Source organism: Myotis lucifugus, unplaced genomic scaffold (assembly GCF_000147115.1).
Source record: "Myotis lucifugus unplaced genomic scaffold, Myoluc2.0 scaffold_12, whole genome shotgun sequence".
NCBI classification, from domain to species: Eukaryota; Metazoa; Chordata; class Mammalia; order Chiroptera; family Vespertilionidae; genus Myotis; species Myotis lucifugus.
In genome coordinates this window covers 14,520,081-14,539,606 of record NW_005871060.1, presented here as the reverse complement: position 1 = coordinate 14,539,606, position 19,526 = coordinate 14,520,081, and the positions used below count along the sequence as shown (strand labels likewise).

Sequence of the window (19,526 nt, the reverse complement as noted above, 5' to 3'; positions counted from 1 at the left end):
TGTCATTCATGGTGATAAAAAGTAATATCAAGGGAGAGTAGAGGGAGAAAATAATAAAAATAATAAACATTACTGAGAACTTGCTATGTGTTGGACAAGTTTCTAAATATTTTTTATTAACCCACATAATCTTCACAACAGCCCTATAAGATAGCATTATCCCATTTTTTTAAAAATATATTTTATTGAGTTTTTACAGAGAGCAAGGGAGAGGGATAGAGAGAAACATCGATGAGAGAGAAACATCGATCAGCTGCCTCCTGCACACCCCCTACTGGGGTGCCCGCAACCAAGGTACATGCCCTTGACCGGAATCGAACATGGGACCCTTCAGTCCGCAGGCTGCCGCTCTATCCACTGAGCCAAACCGGTTAGGGCTCATTATCCCATTTTTAAAAAGTGCAATCCAAGGCACAGAAAGGTTAAGTAAGTCACTCTAGGTCACACAGCTATTGAGTGTAGAGTACAAGCCTCATTCCCAGGCCTCTGGCTGCAGTCTGGACTCTCCAATCCTAACGTGGGTTTCTCAAAGGGCCACTTCCTTGTTTAAATGAGGCATGCAGCCCACAGGCCTCGAGTTTGACATGCCTGCCCTAGATCGTAGGGACCAAAGGGGAGCCCTGGCTTTGCAAGGGAGGATGAATGGAAGCCTTCAAAGGAGCTTCTGAAGGATGAGCACCCAGAGAAGGAAGACGAGAAGTGGAAGAAAAATGTGTCAAGTAAGGCAATTTTTCTGAAAAATCAGGGTATTTCCTTCCGGTGTTTCTATCCAGAGAGTATTTCTGGGTCATGAAGACTGAGTGTGGCAGGTTGGGTCCATGAAGAGAATGAGACAGTCAGTCACTGGATATGTTTTTGATGGTTGAGCCTGTAGGAGTTTCTGATGTTGAATAAATGATGTGAACACACAGCTCAAGTGTAAAGCCTAAGGTTATTTCTTTTATATTCTTTGCAAATGTGATACTTCTAAGGCTCTGTCAGGATAGAAATCATCCTAGGCTTAAATTCTTCTTAGGGAAACGTGTATTTGTAGAGGAGTCGTGGGATCTGATTAAGGTGAATCTTTTTAATGATTCCAAGAAAAATCGTTGCAGAAGATGTACATCATACTTGAACTATTTGATACACGTATTTTGTATTCACACACATAGTTCTACACTCAGGCACTCTTGACCTTTCTTCCCAACAGACACACACAAATCCATGCAAACAAAATAATAGTCTATAAGTAATTTTGATTATTTTAATTAGTGGTCAACACCAAGAAAGACTGATGCACAGGTTTAAGCCGTGAAAACACCCAAGAGCAGTTTGTGTTGTGGTCAGTGCTTTCCAAGTAGACATCTATAAATTCTCAGCATCTGGGGATCCAGCACTTAGCCTGAAACAAACATGAATAATGGATAAGGCGTCTTATACCTCATGGCCTTTGGATAGTGCAGAAATGCCAAAATCCTAGTTACAGGTGAGCGGTCTAAGTTGAGTAACTTAACAAGGAGACAATTTGTTCAGCCACAACCAAACTGGAATTAGAAAGTGGGGGCCGATAAACTCAGAAAAAGGCCCTTCATTACCTCAGTTCTGCCTTTTTGGCACCCTGCCTGCCAGGGTTCCCTACCAGTCTCTCTACCATATCCCTACTTCTCTATTGTCTGCTATCCATAAACACTGTCTTTTGCAAATACCTACTCCTTCTTTAGCCCTCCCCCCCCGCCCACTTCTCACTTATGCTCTTCCTAAATCTGTAGTCCTCTATCCCACACACATAGGAGCCTGGTGGGGAGCTTTAAAAAAGATTTGCTCTGGGATCCCAACCCAAAAGTTCTGATCTAATTGGCCTGGGTATTGGTTTTTGTTTGTACAGTATTTTTGTTTTCCGCATTTCCTGGATAATTCCATTGTGCAGCCAAGATTCAGAACTATTATCCAAAACACTTTCACAGGTCTTTTTGGAACTTTAACCCTATTAAGGACAAACTTTCCTACATCCTCAAATCATTCTCTCCCCCGTCCCTTTACCTGTTCACATTAACTGCAACATGACATTTCTCACAATCCCTACAGTCAGGACGACACCCTCTAACTAACCACAGGACCAGGAGGGAAAAGTGCCAATACTTCTCACACCCCATGACCACTTCTGGGGCGTCGCTGTATTTCAGGGACTAGTTCTCTGTCCTGTTATTATTTCTTCTGTTACTCTGTTATTCATTACCCATTTTAGTTCCTTGGTGCAGAATACCCTTAATATATAGGGTGGGGCAAAAGTAGGTTGTAATTTATAAGTAACAATGCAAGAGTAAACTCTGTGTTTCCCATACTCACAACTGTAAACTTACTTCTGCCCCACCCTGTATATCCCCACGCTAGCAGTACCTGCCTTGTGTTGTTGTTTTTCTACCCATTTTATTCCCAGCATCCTCTCAAATTCAGTCACCACTTAATCACAGTTCCTTTGCCCAGATTTATTCTAGTAGCTTTCACATCATCCCATATTATCTATCCACCAGTGTAGACACACTCTAGGTTTAATCCTCATTACAACCACACCCAGGTCTCCATTTATGAAGCTGCTCCTTTCTGACCACAATCACATGACCTTCCAGCTCTTATACACAAGGTGCAAGCAACTTCCCTCTGTTCTTAAGGAAGAACCCCCTCAACCTTTTGCAATCTCCTGGTCCACAAACCCTTATCTGCTCATATCCACATCCACAGTGAACTCACTCCCACTCTGAAATGTCTTACCATCTGGAACTGCTGCAGGTTTTTCTCATTTGCATAGCTAAAGAGGACCTCCACCGAACGAGCCTTCAACTTCTACTTCCAGGATGTTGAGTTGCTCTAAAAATTCATAAATTGCTAATTGAGTCTATTATAATCTCAAGATATCTGCCCTGATTCTCCACAATCCTTTCATTTATCATATATATATATATATATATATATATATATATATATATATATATATATAGTTTTTAAAAATATTTATTTTTTTTTTTAAGAGAGAGAGGAAGGGAGAGGGACAGAGAGAGAAAAACATTGATGCCCCCTACCAGGGATCGAGTCCACAACCCGGACATGTGCCCTGACCAGGAATCAAACCAGCAACCTTTTGGTGCACAGTATGATGCCCAACCAACTGAGCCACACAGGCCAGACCTCATTTGTCCCTCCTTGACACATCAGATTTCACAGAGCACTTCTTCTAAGTCTCTCCTGCTCTCTCCAAGTCCCTGATTTTATCACGGCCCCTTTGTGTTTCACAAAGACTTAACTCCTATTGAGCCACCCAAGGGATGCTCCCTCAGCCGCCACTGTCCTTCACCCTTGAAACCTTTCATTTCAGCCTCTCCGCACCTAGTCTGGGCTCTGATGAAAAGGAGCCCCGCTTCCTTGTTTGTGCTTTAATTCTCTCATTCCTCTACCACCTGCACCTCCAGCACAGCAAATGCTGCCCCAAAGTGGGTCTCCCCAGACTTGATATTTTCTTACAGTTATGGCTGTGCACTGGGGATTCTTTCTGAATTGCAGAAACCCTCACAGAATGCTGGGCTAGGGCAGAGTGGGGAGCCCAGTGGAGCTCTCCTTCTAAGGCTAAGGACCTCACCGTCCAGAGAGCTGTTGGGAGAAGATGATGTCTGGAGCTGAACATGGCCAGAATACGAATTTCCACTTATATTGTCCATGGGGATGGGGGTTGGAGGGACAAGACCACTGCATTAGTTTCAAGCAGCCCTGCTGCATTCTTTTATCTTCCCACCCACTGCTTGCACTTCAGCAGCTCTCATAACAATTTCCTTGAGTTTTGTTAAGCCTGAGGGCAAAAATGATCACCTGAAACTTAAAAGCTGCAATTTAGCAATTTGGAAGCACTGATGTAGAATTAGAATGCCGGCAGTGACTGCTGGAGGGAAAGGCAAGGCTGCTGGGAGACAAATGAATTCTTCCATACCCCTTTCACGTGGGTTGTTGTTTTTCCCTGCTCATGTGCTCGAAGGAGCTGTGACAGCCATGTGCAAGTTGAGTTCCTGGAAAGAGATGAAGATGCTGAGAATCCTGAGAGTAGTTTAGAACCAGTTCATAGAGGTCACATCTATTGAAAAGGTGGTATTGGGTGTTACTACAGCTTTCCTCTTTCCTGTTCAGGTGATTAAATTAAGGATACTGGTGTTTTTCATTTCATTATTTGCAAAGACTTAAATCCTAGTGATAATAAACCAGAAATTAATAGAGAACAAGGTTATATTTGCAATAAGTTTAAAGCACTCCAGGAGAAACATTCATCTACATGGAAATAAGTAATTTCTGCCCCCCTTATCGTAATGGTATAATTTATGAGATTTTTTTTCTACGTTAATAAAGGGGTTTATCCTGAACTCCGAGGTTCAGAACCTAAAAGAGGAATTATTTGCATACGAGCTGGGCCGTCTGTGATGGTTATTGAATTTCTGGCAAATGTACATGCCTATGCGACACAAAGAAATGTGTATTAATATAGGCTGGCTTTCTTCATGTAGTTATTTGCCATGAGAAGACTCTTCTTTGCATTGCTCTGTTTTTCACATGCCCTACATTAGGCTACAGCTTTGGTACAGTAACTGTGAAATATCGTATTTTGTTTAAAAAAATAGGAAAAAATAAGAGAAATGCTGAAAATGAAAGAAAATAGGAAATCCATTTAAGGACTGTGCCATACTCAGTTTTGGGGGCTGAATGGATAGACAGTCAGGGAGCCCGTAAAAGGTGTTATTGTTGTGCTGCCTCCGGATGCCTTCCTCATTGGTGTCCTTCTGAGGCCCCCTCTGTGACAAAACATGACCCTACTAAACCCGGAGCACCTGCGGCCCTGTCTCTTATCCCCCCGGCAAGGCCAGCCCTCTATTGAATTGGCCCGATTAACCATATCTTTTCTTTCCATTTCCTCAAAAAGCCTCAAAACTAAACTGATGTAATTTCAGGATCCTGGTCTCGGGAATTAAATGAATATATTCATACATGTAACACATAATTAGATAACACCAACAAAAAATGCCTTAGAGGTTACAAATGTGTTTTCCCTGCCGAGCGTGTGGAAGGATGTGGCGTGAAGGAAAGGGTGCGTCAGGCTGGCTGGCTTCATTGGTTCTGCCACTCTCAGCTCTGTGGCTCTGGTCATCGAACTTGACCACTTTGGACAGTCATTTGGTCGGCGTCAGGGACCCTTAGAAGATTCAAGGAGACCAAAGTCACTCAATTTCCTGGCACAAAATAGACACTTGCTAATGGTAATTATCCTTAGGTGGGCAGTTCGATTATACTGGCATTTTGAAGACAATGGCTCAATGAAAATATAACTCTAATTGCGATCTAATTGTGGGATGATCCAGGTTTGGTAGCAGGCTGGTGGGTCAGCCGTTCAGAGTCATGGATCACTTGGTGCCTCCAAATGTACTCGCCTTTGTCATCCTCTCATGTGACTTGGTCCTGGATCTCGCCTTAGCGTATATTCTAGAAATTACCTGCCATTTTGAATAAATTTTTTAAGAGGAAAAATAAGATAGAAGTCGTGGTGGCCAGGCATCTCTTCAGTGCTCCTATCAGGCAAAGATATCTACACACAGTGCTCAGGCACTGTGACGTGTCCCCTTACATGGCGCAGGGACCTGGCAGCGTTCTCCCCTAGAGCCTCCGGGAAAGAAGGCTGCCCCCCAACACCGTGGCTTTAGCTCAGTGGGAACCTGTGTCAGACTAACCTACAGGAAGGAAGGTGATAAATGCGTGTTTTTCCAAGGCCCTAAGGGTATGGCGATTTCTTACTGCGGAAACAGAAAATTAATTCAGAAACTTAAAAATGACGTGCTGAGGGTGAAAAGAAACACAAGATGACTTCAGAAATTCTAGAGCAGTGATGGCGAACCTATGACACGCTTGTCAGAGGTGACATGCGAACTCATTTTTTTGGTTGATTTTTCTTTGTTAAATGGCATTTAAATATATAAAATAAATATCAAAAATATAGGTCTTTGTTTTACTATGGTTGCAAATATCAAAAAATTTCTATATGTGACACGGCACCAGAGTTAAGTTAGGGTTTTTCAAAATGCTGACACTCCGAGCTCAAAAGGTTCACCATCATTGTTCTAAGCAACCTAAAAAGTCTTATTCCTGATACATAGACATGAGAATCGTCTTTCCTCAGAAGTATGAGCAGAGGTGGACAAGTGACACGCCCACCTCCCTGAGTGCTACCCTTTGGCATTTTGTTGCACAAGTATCACAAGCCACCATGACCAGGACGGCTGGAAGGGGCAGCTTAAACCAAGCATCCGTGGCGGCGGCAGCTGTGGGAGCAGCAGGCAGAGTCCTGGAAACAGTGGCTTGCTGGGAAGTGTTTGCACGTGGTCACAGGAGCCCAGCCTTATTATTAGGGTGAAGTAGGGCAGAAAAACTCAGGGGGAGGGCAGAGCCCCCAGCGTGAGCAGTGGGAGAGAGAGTAGCATGGCCAGGCCTGATGCCAGCAGCGGTGACGAGAGCCAGGTGGGGGAGGCCAGGCCGCTGACAGTCAGATGTCCCCGCGGCCAGCTCTGCAGCCAGAGGCCTGAGGCCGGAGGAGGATGGGCATGTGGGGAGCTGAGAGCAGTGACCCTGGAAAGCTGGCGGGGAGCGGGAGGGAAGGATGGCGCTCTCTCTGGCCTCTGCTTTGGAAGAGTGCAGGCCCACAGCTGTGACAGCCACAGTGGTGCCAGCTTCACAGCAAAGACAGAAACCCCTCATCCCTGAACGACAAGGGCAGTTTTCAACACGGGATGGAAGCATGAATAGGAGCAAAGCAGGTTCCATAAAATCTGATGGGAGATGTGATTTTTTTAAAACACCAGTCAGCACAATCCTTGGAGGTTGGTCTTTTGAGGTTTAACAGGCGTGGCATGCTGAACAAAGTTTGCCAGTTCATTCTTTGTGCCCCCAGAGCTCTGTGTCCATATGGCAGAAGCATGGGGAAGGTGGGCACAGGTCTGGAACGGCCCACCTCGGCCCTTGGTGCTTGGTCCAGAGCCTTAGACCGGGCGTGGAGTGTGGGTTCCTCTCCAGGGAGCAGTACAATCAGTCCAAAACAGACCCCCCGGAGTGCCAGGCTGGCCACGCTTTCATTCACTGCCCTTTGCGCTCCAACTCTGGGTGGTATTACTGGTGGTTTGCCCATAGGAGCTGCCTCCACCTGCTCAGGTCCTGGCGCTGTCCCCAGGCTCCCTGGCAGCACTGAATGCGGCTGATTCAGGGCTCCGTGTTTCCGTCAAGTATAAAGAGTGTGCAGATGGATCTCATCCAGACAATACCGAGAAAGCAAGGCACAGCAAACAGCCTGGCTTTAACCTCCTCCAACCTTCTCTTGCAGACGAGATTTTAATGAGTTATGTGAGATTTAACCTTCATCATCGGCGTCTTCCTTTCTCTCCTGATAAGATTTCTAATAAGAAAGGGAAAGGAGTGGTAGGAGAGATGTGGGAGGGAAAACAAGACCCAGACATAGAAGGAAGCTAAAGGCCAGATGCCCAGAGGTAGGACGTTCATCTCTTGAGAAACTGGAAGCTAAGACAAGTGCCTCCAAGGGAGAGGAGGAGGCACAATTCAGAGCAGTGATGCTGATGCGAGACAGGAGGCAATTCCTGGCAGGGGGTGGTGGTCAGGGGATAAGTGTGAGCACACAGTGTGGAGGACAGAGCCAGGGCCCCAGCACCTCACAAGGTTTCTGGCATCAAGTCACTACCCTGCGCTCAGGCAAAGTGGTCATGTTCTTAAGTACCGGCTTCATGAATCTCAGACTAAGCAGCTCTGTCGCCTGGGGCTCTCATGGGCACTCAGTGAGACTGACAGTTACGGAAAACTGGCCAGAGCTGGGAAGGACCCGGAGGGGGAGGACTAACAAGGGTGGCAGTGGAGCCCTAGCTGGTTTGGCTCAGTGGATAGAGCATCAGGCTGCGGACTGAAGGGTCCTGCGTTCGATTCCAGTCCAGGGCACATGCCTGGGTTGCGGGCTTCATCCCCAGTGTGGGGCGTGCAGGAGGCAGCCGATCAATGATTCTATCTCATCATTGATGTTTCTATCTCTCTCTCCCACTCCCTTCCTCTTTGAAATCAAGAAAAATATATTGAAATTAAAAAAAAGAGTGGCAGTGGAGGCAGATGCGGTCTAACCCAGGCAGAAATGCAGAGAGACGTTCTGGGTTAGGGACCAGAGTGTTGGAGCTGTGGGGCTCCTCCCACGGGCCTTGCTCTGTCAGTCCCTAATGAGGGAAGAGCCTATCATCTCAGAGCCTGGGAGAGAGCGAGAGCGCTGGGTGTAGGCCAGAAGGGCTCCCTTTGTCCGTCCAGCCTTTTAAAACAGCTTGGATTTATTGTGGCTCTTAAGTGGCCCAGGCTAATGGCTCGACATGGATAATGTCTTGGTTTAATTGGTTATTGTGAAAGCTGCTTGTTTCTACTGTGGAATCCCTTGTCCCTGCTTTCCCTGCAATCCCTCATAGGTGCCCTGAATCAATACAGCCCTCCACCAGGGCCTGTGCTGGGCGGCCACTGCGCTGGGGACGCAGCCAGCTCACTGGATCGCTCAGGCGCCCATGGGAACCAAGCTCTGACACACAGGGGCCTGCTCCTGGTGACATTATACCAGGGGTTCTAGTGTGTGTTACTGTGAAGCGATGGGCTAGCAACACCTCTATTGATAACTGACCCCTGAGAGTCTTTTAAAAGTTGTTAGAGGGTGCAAATGGAGCTGACAGTCAGAAAGTGACCTCTCCCACAGAGGCAGAGCGAGCAGGTGAGAGCAACAGGTAGAGTCACCCAGAGCCAAGCAAGGCGCTGAGGTGGGGTGCTGCCAGGAGGGACGACAACCTTGGCCAAGGAAGGTGGCATTGATATTTCTGAGAACAAAGAGCCTAGATGATTCTGATTCCTATTACCTCATTTCTTTCCAAGGTCATGAGATTTTTCTTAAGTCTTCCTAAATCTTTTGACCTTAAATAGATTTTGTTCCGATTCTCCTTTAAGGAGTATGGGATATCCGAATGGTTGGGATCCAAAGGCAGCCTGTGTTGGAGCTGAGCACTCTATGCTGGGGTTACATATTTATCTGTCAGTCTCCTGACCATGATCCCTGAGTGGCTTGAGGCAAGGATGCACCGGGACTTACTTGTCTGTGTGCCCCAGAGCCTGGCATGGTTCCTGGCAGAGCATGAGGCTTCATTGAAGTTGAATGAACGTGCCCAGGAAGATTAAGGAAAGGAAAGCACTGAACTGTGACGCTGTATCTTACTGATTCAGACAACTGTTACTTTAATGTTCTCTTACTTATCTGTGTCATATGTTTAATAACCAAAATTTCATGCAGAAGGAATTTCGGAAATCAAGCTTTTTGAAATACAAGTTACAGTATTTTAAGTGGGATCAGCTATAAAATATCTGAAATTTTAATACTTAAACCATAACAATATGGAGTAAAAGCCTGATTAGCCCATCAAGGGGGCTTGCTTCTTCTGTCTTCTGACTCAAACATATATGGGATTTGCTGTCTGTGGCAAGTCATCTCCAACTCATGTATGGTTTTAGGTTATTTTAGTTGTCAAGGAGTTGTTTTATTTATTAGTTATAATATCTTTAATTTCCACTTTAATATATTTAATTTGTGCTTTAGTTATCGTCTTTTCCTTTATTTTGTTGTTTCCTTGAGGTTGAACATCCTGAGTGTGATGATACCAGTTGTTACTTTTTAGGGGGGAAAAAACAACACATACACACACACACACACACACACACACATACATTTAATTTCAGTTTTGTAGGAATCCTTTTAACTGAGTCATTTACACCTGGGCTGATTTCTCCCAAAGGTATGAGTGAAAGAACAGCTGACTAAGCCAGCAATCTCCAAAATGGAGTTTGCACACCCCAGGGGGAAAAACAGCATAAATTATCTGTGTTTGCCTTTGTTTGTGCTTTTATAATATACTAGAGGCCTGATGCACGAAATTTGTGCAAAGGCCTCGGCCCTCACAGCCCCGGCTTTGTCTGGAAGGACGTCTGGAAGGTCGTTCGGCTGTCCGGTCTAATTAGCATATTATGCTTTTATTAGTATAGATTAACATGTTGATGCTAATATAGGTATATGATTTATAAATAAACATAACGCTCAAAAATGCATGCTCAGGATTTTGGGCTGATAGGCATAGGCAATCACATATGTTTAGAGACCTCTGCTCTGAGCATGGATGCTCTAAGCATGATGGGCAGTCTATCGTTCACCAGGGTTCACATCCAAATGAAGGGGAGAAAAGGCAGGTTCCTCCAGCTTTGGGCAGCAGTATAGTGTCATTCCTGGTTGGTGGAGAGATGGAGAGCTTAGGAATATGGAAAGTGTGTGTTTTCTGGTCTCGTTGTCTAAAATGGCACTTTCTTTATAGCATAGGGAATATAGTCAACACTAGTTTAATAACTATGTATGGTGCCAGGAAGGTACTAGACTTATGGGGGGGAGGGAGAATCCTTTTGTAAATTATATAAATGTCTAGCCACTATGCTATACACCTGAAACTAATATAATATTCAATATCAACTGTCCCTTTTTAAAAAGAAGTAACTACAAAAATTAAATTAAAAAATGTAATAAAATGGCACTTTACTTGGGACTTTCTCTCCAAAAAGGACTCAAGCTGGCCCAGTCCTTTTCCCTGCTAAGAACTCTTTACCATGACTGGAGGTCAATGCCAAAGCCAAGGACTGAGTCTTGGGCTGATGCCAACCCAGACTTTGTGCTTAAAACGTGGCATTAGATTTCTTGACTTCAAGGTCATGGCCAATAGGCAATTTAGGGTGGTTTTTTTTTCAATTGTCCTCCCTGCCAAGAAAACTGACAATGCTCTCTATATCCTCTGCAATCTATGTTGATTGTAGGAATGGAGTGTGGATTATACATTGTTGGGTACAATTACCTCCCGGAATACAATGCATCTTTTTTCAGACATCCCAGGGAGATAATTTGGACATAATGAAGATCTATAGTAATCAGATAATTACTATCGATTGCTCTTTAGACGTCTTGATGAGGTAATTAGGGTCTACTGGAAAGAAGCTAGAACTGATTGATTGGCATGACTGTAATCTCAAAGATTTCTAATTATGTTTCTTTTCTTCTAATGGCTTATAAACAAACATCATTTTAGCTTTAGAATTTGTCAGGTGCCAGGTTCACTGGGAACATCAGCTTTCTCTATTATGCTAACTAGACACTGAGCATGAACATGATCAACATAAGCTCATTATACTTGGCTGCTGAAGCAAAAGAAACTGCAATTAACCCTCCCTTTTCTTATGTGTCTTCATTTCCACATGGCCAGCTTCTTATCCAGAATGGAGTGTGAAGTGCTGTAGGAGGAGGTCCAAGAGGAGCATGTGGTTCTGGGCTGGGTGGATCTGTGCAGTTACTGGGGTCCCTCAGAGCCTGCCGAGCTGCAGGCACAGCGGAGCCAGGGCACCATGACACAACATATGTGTCCAGGTGGCAACTGACTGGTTGGGGGCTGGCTGACTGCTCAGGCTCCTGTCACAAGTAATAGCTACTCATCAGCCAGAGAAGTTGAATAACCTCAGCGTCAATACTCTCAAGCAGCTGGACCATGCTGGTCTTTCCGTCAATGTGCTATTGCCTCATCTCTTCCATTAGACACTAATTAGGGGAGTCCCAGTCTGAGACCATTTCAGACCCAGTCTGAAATCCTAACATTTCCTACGCCTTAGAGGACCGCTCAGCAGCTTGCCTTGTTCAGAATAGTGGCCTGGCTCAGAGAGGATGGATGCTGAGAACCGCTAAAGAAGCAGCTTAAAATGAGCTGTCCACATCTAATCAATGATGTTGGTGAGCCCTGCACTTACTGGACGGCAGTCTGGTTCCATAGTCACAGTTCTCCTCTGTGACCCATGTGTGCTTGGTATCCTGGTAGGGGCCCAATACATGTGTGTGAAACGGCCTCTGTTATTGAACCCCATGTTTTCTATTGAAATCTCACCAAAGAAGAAAATTTACATTTTTATAAAATCTGTTGTTTTCTTGAACTCCTATTTTTTTTTTAAAAAAAGGTTGCAATGTACCTCATATTTGTGTCACTAAAACGTTTAAAGCATGAGAGGTGCACAGCGAGCACAGGGGTGCTGTAGACAGCAAAGGAGACCCAGGGTATTTTGTTCATTGATCACCTGTGGTTTGATGCTGTTTGGATAATTGCAGCTGTAGTGGAAATGCCCCATTAACTCCCATTAACCAGCTTGAGGGATGTAAGTACATATAGAATTTGTCTTCGTTTTACATCTTCATAGTATAAGTAAAGCTATATAGCATTTTTTTATCAGCCACAGTTACTGAGATGTTCTTTTTAAAAGTTAAGCTAAGTAATTGTTTAGTTCAATTATGATACCGAGAAACCTTTCTAATCTACATCAGTATATTTTCCTCTAATAAGACATAGTGAACACAATTCATTTTTTTTGATAACTTGAAATTTTGTAATGGATTATTTCAAACAAAATATCACTATTTTATTTCTGTAGCTATGGAAACTACAAAAGATTGAAAAAAATTCCCCAAACATTCCAAATTTTTGTTCATGAGCTGGTTTTACCATGTCCAAGACATGGGTTTGTTTGCTAGTTACTTGCCCCTTTCCCTAAAAGTTCATTGAAAATCTACTTATCTATTTATATTTCCACCTATTTTTTCTTTTTCTTTTCTTTTTTTTTCCATTTGAGGTTCTTATGGTTATTTTCCTGTATGTGAATAAGTAGTCCGCTTGTTCATCGGGAAGTGCCCTCTGTAATGAATTTGACCCCCACAGTGTGATTGCTGAGGCGGAGTTGATGGTCAGTAGGATCCAGTCACATACACACTGGCAGGGGCTTCAGCTGAAGGGCCTCCAGGCTGCAGCAGTGGAGGTCACAGATTGCACAAGTTAGCAGGGTGGCGGGAAGGCACAAGGAGGAAACACTCATTGGAGGAGAGAGCTGATGAAAGTGATACAATTCAGTAACTTGCTTTCGGTTTGGGCCATGTCATTGCAGGAAGTTTTGCAGCTTGAGAGACAGATGGGAGGACAGCTCCTAGAAGAACCGAAGGCTCTTCATTTCAAAGGCAGCACCCACAACCTGCGCCTGTCCATTCACGACGTCGCCCATTCCCTCTGGAAGAGCAAATTGCTGGCTAAGTATCAGGTAAGGTGCCTAAGATGAACTAAAGATTAGAGCCAACTCCATGAGGGAGGACTGCACTTATTAGACATAACATATTCCCTTTCCTGGAGTTAATCAGACATACATCAGCACTTGTTTCTCCAAACTAATTTAGGATCATTTGAGATTTTTGAAAAATACTCTAGACATATTTGAAGGAATGCCTTTTTCTTAATTCTCCTTCAAATAATTGAACTATCATTGTTTTAGTGCTAGCAAATAAGACTTCCAAGTCCCTCATGACATTCTCAGGGTAAATGTTTACATTGGCTTGATTTTAAAAACTCTTGAAGGCATTCATAAGAGAAACAGAAGAACACTGTTATCCCTCATGACACAATTAGGCTTTGGCCTTGCTAGGAGAGTCCCTTTACTTTGAAAACTTAGAAGAAACCCCAGTTTTGAAACTGAAATAGAATGTAAAATAAAACCTGGGCCCTGGCCAGTGTGGTTCAGTTGGTTGGGCACCATCCCCTGCACCAAGCGGTTGCTGGTTCGATTCCTGGTCAGGTCACATGCTCAGGTTGCGGGCTAGATCCCCAGTAGGGGGCGTGCAGGAGGCAGCCGATCAATGTTCTGCTCTCACATCAATGTTTCTCTTTCTCTCTCCCTCTCCTTTCCTCTCTCTCTAAACATCGATAAAAATATTTTAAAAATAATAATAAAACCTGGTCAGGATTGTAGTAAATATTAGCATACCGACCCCAAGCCCCATTGTATGTTCCTGTGGAAAGAGCATAGGGACTCTTCAGGGCTTTGCACCTCCTCCTCCGTCAGCCTGAGCTATCAGGAGACTATGTGGCAGGATCTCTAGCCTCATTTCCAGTCCCGGAGATGCAGACACACCTCGATAAGCTGCGCAGACTGGTCTACATGCATGTAAATCCCATCCCATGCCAGCACTGCGACTGGACTGGTTGTGGTTTCCTGGTGTAAGTCAATGAAGATGCTAGAAGGAACGAAGGGGAGATTGTCCAGCTCCATTCGTATTCTCATATGTCTAACACTCACACATACATGGTGGGAGACAAATGGATAGCAGTCTTGCGCTTTGATGGGGGTGCATGCCGGAGTCTTCTTTATCACTCAGCACTTGATTGAGAGATCTGGCTTTTAACTTTCTCATTAAATCTCTTCCTTTACTTTCTTCTTCTCCCTAATTTGCAACTGCCATAAAAGTCCACAAGTCTTCCCCTTTTATGAACAATCTCCTTTGTGTAATCGTAAGGGGAAATCGTACGTTTATAATAATGATTATCTGCTATTAGTTCAACTAAGGCTGGCTGAATGCCTACGCTCAGCCAGACACTCATGCACTTTGGTTTACCTATCTAACGCCAGCTGGTGTTGGACTTAGGTATTCGTTTGCTTACTCTTTCGCAGATGAGGAAACTGAGGCATGGAAAGGTTAAGTAACTTGCCCCAAATCACCAAGTAAGTGAGGGGAGTGTGTCCTCATTTGTACTTCATTCTCTGCCTTTAGCCACCTGTCCATCCGTTTTTTATGTATCAACCTTTTCTTTCCTTTATTGAAACAGATTTTAGGATGGGCTCTGTAAGGGAGTCTAGACTTGTGAAAATGCACACACAGTGGAGCCCCAGTTAGAGGCTCAGTGCTTGTAGGCCAAGGGCTTTTCTGCGGCAGCTAACCGAGTCTACAGTTCCCAACGACAGTACACGTTGCTTTCCCTCTGTCCTGTGCAGAGGGAGGATATGGGCATGAAAGGGACCTGGATCAGCCCACTGTCCTTTAGAGCTTCTTTGCTTTTCTGCAGAACACCACAGCAGGGCTTCCTTTTAATGAGCAATGACTGGAGTGTGCAGGTTTTATTTAATCCATTTACAATGGCTTTTTTTTTTTTTTTTTGTAAATGAGAGACAAGTGGCAGACTGTTTGGTATAGAGATTGTGGAGGCTGACTTCCTGGGTTCAGGTCTCAATTCTGCCACTTACTAGCTGTGGGGCTTTGGCTGGCTAATTTAACATCTCTGGGCCTCAGTGTTTTCATTCGAAAAGCAGTTTGGGATGGATTTATAGAGAGGTAGGCCTGTTGTGATTAAATGAGGTAGTATGTGTAATGCTGAGAAGAGTACTTGGCAACCCAGTGTCTGATAGTTCACCTTTGGTATTAGTCACTCATTTGTGGTGAACACGTTGGTATCCTTTAGGAAATTCCTTTCTACCACATCTGGAGTGGGTCTCAAAGAAACCTCCACTGCACATTCACTCTGGAAAGATTCAGCCTGAACACGGTGGAGCTGGTTTGCAAACTGTGTGTGCGACAGGTGGAAGGAGAAGGGCAGATCTTCCAGCTCAACTGCACCGTCTCAGAGGTAAGAAGCTCCGAAATCCGGGGACAGAATGACCGTGGGGAGGAGAGACAATGTGGAGAACAAAGGTATCTTGATACAGGCCACATAGGAAGTCCTTAAAAGCTTTCTATAGGTCTTATTTGTTAATAACATGATATTTTAATGAACACAGAGAGCTAGATACATCCTATATAATAAAAGGCTAATATGCAAATCGACCAAACAGTGAAACAACTGGTCACTATGACGTGCACTGACCACCAGGGGACAGATGCTCAATACAGGAGCTGCCCCCTGGTGGTCAGTGCGCTCCTACAGGGGTGCGCCGCTCAACCAGAAGCTGGGCTCAAGTGCAGCAGCAGTGGTAGGAGCCTCTCCTGCCTCTGCAGCAGTGCTAAGCCGTCAGTTGGACATCCCCCAAGGGCTCCTGGACTGTGAGAGGGTGCAGGCTGGGCTAAGGGACGCCCTCTCCCCAACTACATGAATTTCATGCACTGGGCCTCTAGTAAAGGAATAAAATAGGGAATCCTTTCTGAAAAACAAGTCTTACTTTTATGACATAAATCGAAGGATCATGTTCTAATGTTCTACAGCAGATCTGAGTCCCAAATATAAGGTTAATGTAAGTAATGTGCACATGGAGTAACTTTCCCCAAAGCATCCCTTAATGTGCTACATCCCCACCTCGGCCACCTCTCTTCCCTGCCCCCTTCTAACCTTAGGGAGCTCATCTACCTTTCTGGAATCATGTGCTGCCTACTAAGGTGGAGGAAAAGAAACTGGCCTCTGCCCCCACCCCTCCTTTTTTCTTCTCTTTCCTTTTCCTCCTTGTTGAAAGGAAATATCTCTGGGAAACATCATTCTACAAATTTATATGCCAGAGACAGGGGTGGGTGTGGGAAAAATTTCCAGTTATAGCAAATAAGCCATGAGAAGGTCATGCACAGCATGGTGACTGCGTTAACAATAAGGTATTGCATCTTTGAAAGTTGATAAGAGGGTAGATCTTAAAGGTCCTCATCACAAGAAAAAATAACTGTATATAAGAATGGATGTTAACTAGGCTTACTGTGGTGATCATTGCACAATCTACACACATGTTGAATTATATGCATAATACTAGAGGCCCGGTGCACAAATTCGTGCACCAGTGGGGTCGCTTGGTCTGGCCTGTGGGATCGGGCCAAAACTGGCTCTCCAACATCCCCCAATGGGTTCCAGATTGCGAGAGGGTGCCGACCAGGCCGAGGGCTCCCCCCCTCCCCGAGTGCACGATCGGGGCAGGAAAGAGACACAGGAGGTTGGCCAACCAGGGAGGGACTGTGGGAGGGCTCCAGGGCGTGTCCAGCCCATCTTGCTCAGTCCCGATCAGCCGGACCCCAGCGGCAAACTAACCTACCGGTTGGAGCATCTGCCCCCTGGGGGTCAGTGCACATCATAGCAAGCAGTTGAGCGGCCTTAGCATATCATTAGCATATTATCCTTTGATTGGTTGAACAGCCGACTGGTCAAGCAGACACTTAGCATATTAGGCTTTTATTATATAGGATAAGGCTCCATGTCAATTATACCTCAATAAAGATAATTAAGAAAACAAAGAAAAGATGTCCCCTTCCCTGGGGTAGGATAAGTGTTCCATAAATAAAAGTAAAATCTGTGGATTTCCCCCCAGTTGCCTCCCTTTGCCTTTCTCTGCTGTGATTCTCACTCAGTTCAGTTGGTCACTTTCCTAAGTCCCCACTACAGAGACAGCAACACACGCTGCTACGTGTAAGCAAGCACTCTGTGTGGAAAGAGGGTGCCAGGAAGGGATCCGGTCCCCTGGTCCCTGGGGTTGTGGTTTGCCAGTGGACACCCTGCTGGGAACAAAGGATGCAGAATAAGCAGAGTGATCAGAGGCAGCTCGCCCAGGGCCTGGCGGGACTCAGCTCCGTGCTGCGTGCTGAGCCGCAGCGCCGGGATCCTTGTATTTTAAATCACAGCGGACAGCCTGTGATTTAAAAGACGGCTTCTCCCTGGCTGTCTTGGGCGCAGTGAGGAATGAAATGTCAGGCGGTGCAGCAAGCCTCGCTCTGCACGTTGTATTTACAGACTGTCTTCCTCTGCCAGCCAGGGCGGGGAGCCTCAGCCTCCAGGACGCTCCATCCCTCTTCCCACAGCCTGCCCGGCGGTCATCATTTCCTCCTGGAGTTTCAGGAGACTTCTGACTCATAAACAACTTTAGTCACAGACCCCGTGACATTCATCAGGAAGGAGCTGGGTGTCAGGGTGCCATGGCAACCGCAGGGCCCTCCGCGCAGCCCGGTCTCCCCGCGCACAGCACCACCCCTGCTGGCTCCGGAGGGTGTGTTCACTTTCCGGGCCCAGCAGGTCTGCAAAGTTCAATAACCACCCAGGCCCTGCGACAACAAAGGCTGCAGGATTTTGGAGGGGGCAAGGAGGGCTGCCCCTTTGATGCTTGCTTTCTGTTCAGCGGGAAGGCTGGCTGTGTGATGAAAAGGTGGATCAGATGCGCAGAGAATGAGAGCGAGCCATGGAGGGCCCTTCCCCACCAGGTCCGCCGCCCCCGCCCTCTGAGGGAAGAGACAGTCCTGCATAGTGTGCTCACCATGTAAGGACTTTCTTGTGCCAACGTGGAGGAAAAGAGGATTTCTTTGGCAACAACGTGGTGGCAGTCAGCTCAGAGAGGCCAGCCCTCAGTCCCCTAGAAGGCCTGTGCCAGCCTGGTATCAGAGGGAGGGGCAGAAATCACCGCAGTCAGATGACTTTGGGGATTAAAGGGCTCTGTGCTGCTCTTATTTCTGGGTCACTGAGTCCCACTGTTGTTAGCATTTGAATGCGGTGCAGGCGGCCCACCGAGGGGGGTGGGAGGAGTGTGGGGCTGGGTTCTGAGGTTGGGGAGTGAGCCTCAGCTCTGAGCAGTTTGCTCTGGAGGGCCTGAGCCCGGGCTCCTCATCAAAAGCTCCCACAAGGGGTGCACTGTGATGGACAAACCATAACCAAACAGAGAAAGGCTCCATTTGTGAGGTCTTTCTTCTCACAGGGCTCCTTCCTAGGGTCACCCGCAAGCTGGCAGGTGGACAGGGTTGCAGTGGCCATGTCCTGCCTCCCAAGCATGAGCTGACTTGCCAGGAATGTGCTGCTCGCGCCTCCCCCTCCCTCCCCCCGCCCCGCCCCCAGCCACCCACCTCTCCAGGCCTCCCCAGCATTCATTTATAACGAGACATGGCCCTTGGCCTCTGCAGTCAGGCTGAGGACCCCTGCCCGCCAGGGAGGCCAGGCTGTGCTTGACATAGACCATGGTGATGTCAGGAGCCGGCAATTGTTCCTCTCCAAGTGCTTTGGCCAGACATTTTTTAACTGGAAACCAAGCCTGTAGTCTCGCAAAGATGAAATTTAAGAATGAAAATGTCTGCCGGCTGGTGTGGCTCAGGGCTTGAACCAGGAGATCACTGTTGTTTCCTTGTCAGGGCACATGCCTGGGTTGCAGGCTCCATCCCCAGCTGGGGGGCTAGGTCCCCAGTAGGGGGCATGCAAGAGGCAGCTGATAAATGATTCTCTCATCATTGATGTTTCTATCTCTCCCTCTCCCTTCCCCTCTGACAAGAGAAATATATTTTTAAAAAAAGAAGAATGAAAATGTTTGAAAAGTATGGGCATCAGTGAATGTCAAAATGTAAATGAGAAAAGTTTTTGTGTGTTTTTTAGAGGGATGGAGGAGTAATAACAGGGAAGCTACCCATCACCACCAAGAGAGAAGCATGCCTTCGTCAAGCCTTCCATTCCGTTTTAGCTATAGAGGAAGATCTTATAGCCCCTGTTAACTATTAATACACAACACTTTTGTGTACACAGAGAATAAATAATATTTAAAATGTTCAAAGTAACATCACTCTGCTATAGCCCTCCCATCTATTGGCCTCTTCTGTTTTCTGCACTCTGTTCAAAGCGGCCACTGGAAAG

The 19,526-nt window shown here is 45.9% G+C and overlaps 1 protein-coding gene across 2 annotated transcripts in view; it reads left to right on the top strand.

Moving 5' to 3' along the window:
- Positions 1 to 19,526, top strand: part of UNC5C (unc-5 netrin receptor C) — a 364,439-nt gene that overhangs the window by 339,881 nt on the left and 5,032 nt on the right. For both annotated transcript variants that reach the window (XM_006084638.3, XM_006084637.3), the window contains 2 exons: positions 13,084 to 13,233; positions 15,420 to 15,584. In XM_006084638.3, coding sequence (XP_006084700.1) covers positions 13,084 to 13,233; positions 15,420 to 15,584 — 315 coding nt within the window. The remainder of the gene's footprint in view (positions 1 to 13,083; positions 13,234 to 15,419; positions 15,585 to 19,526) is intronic.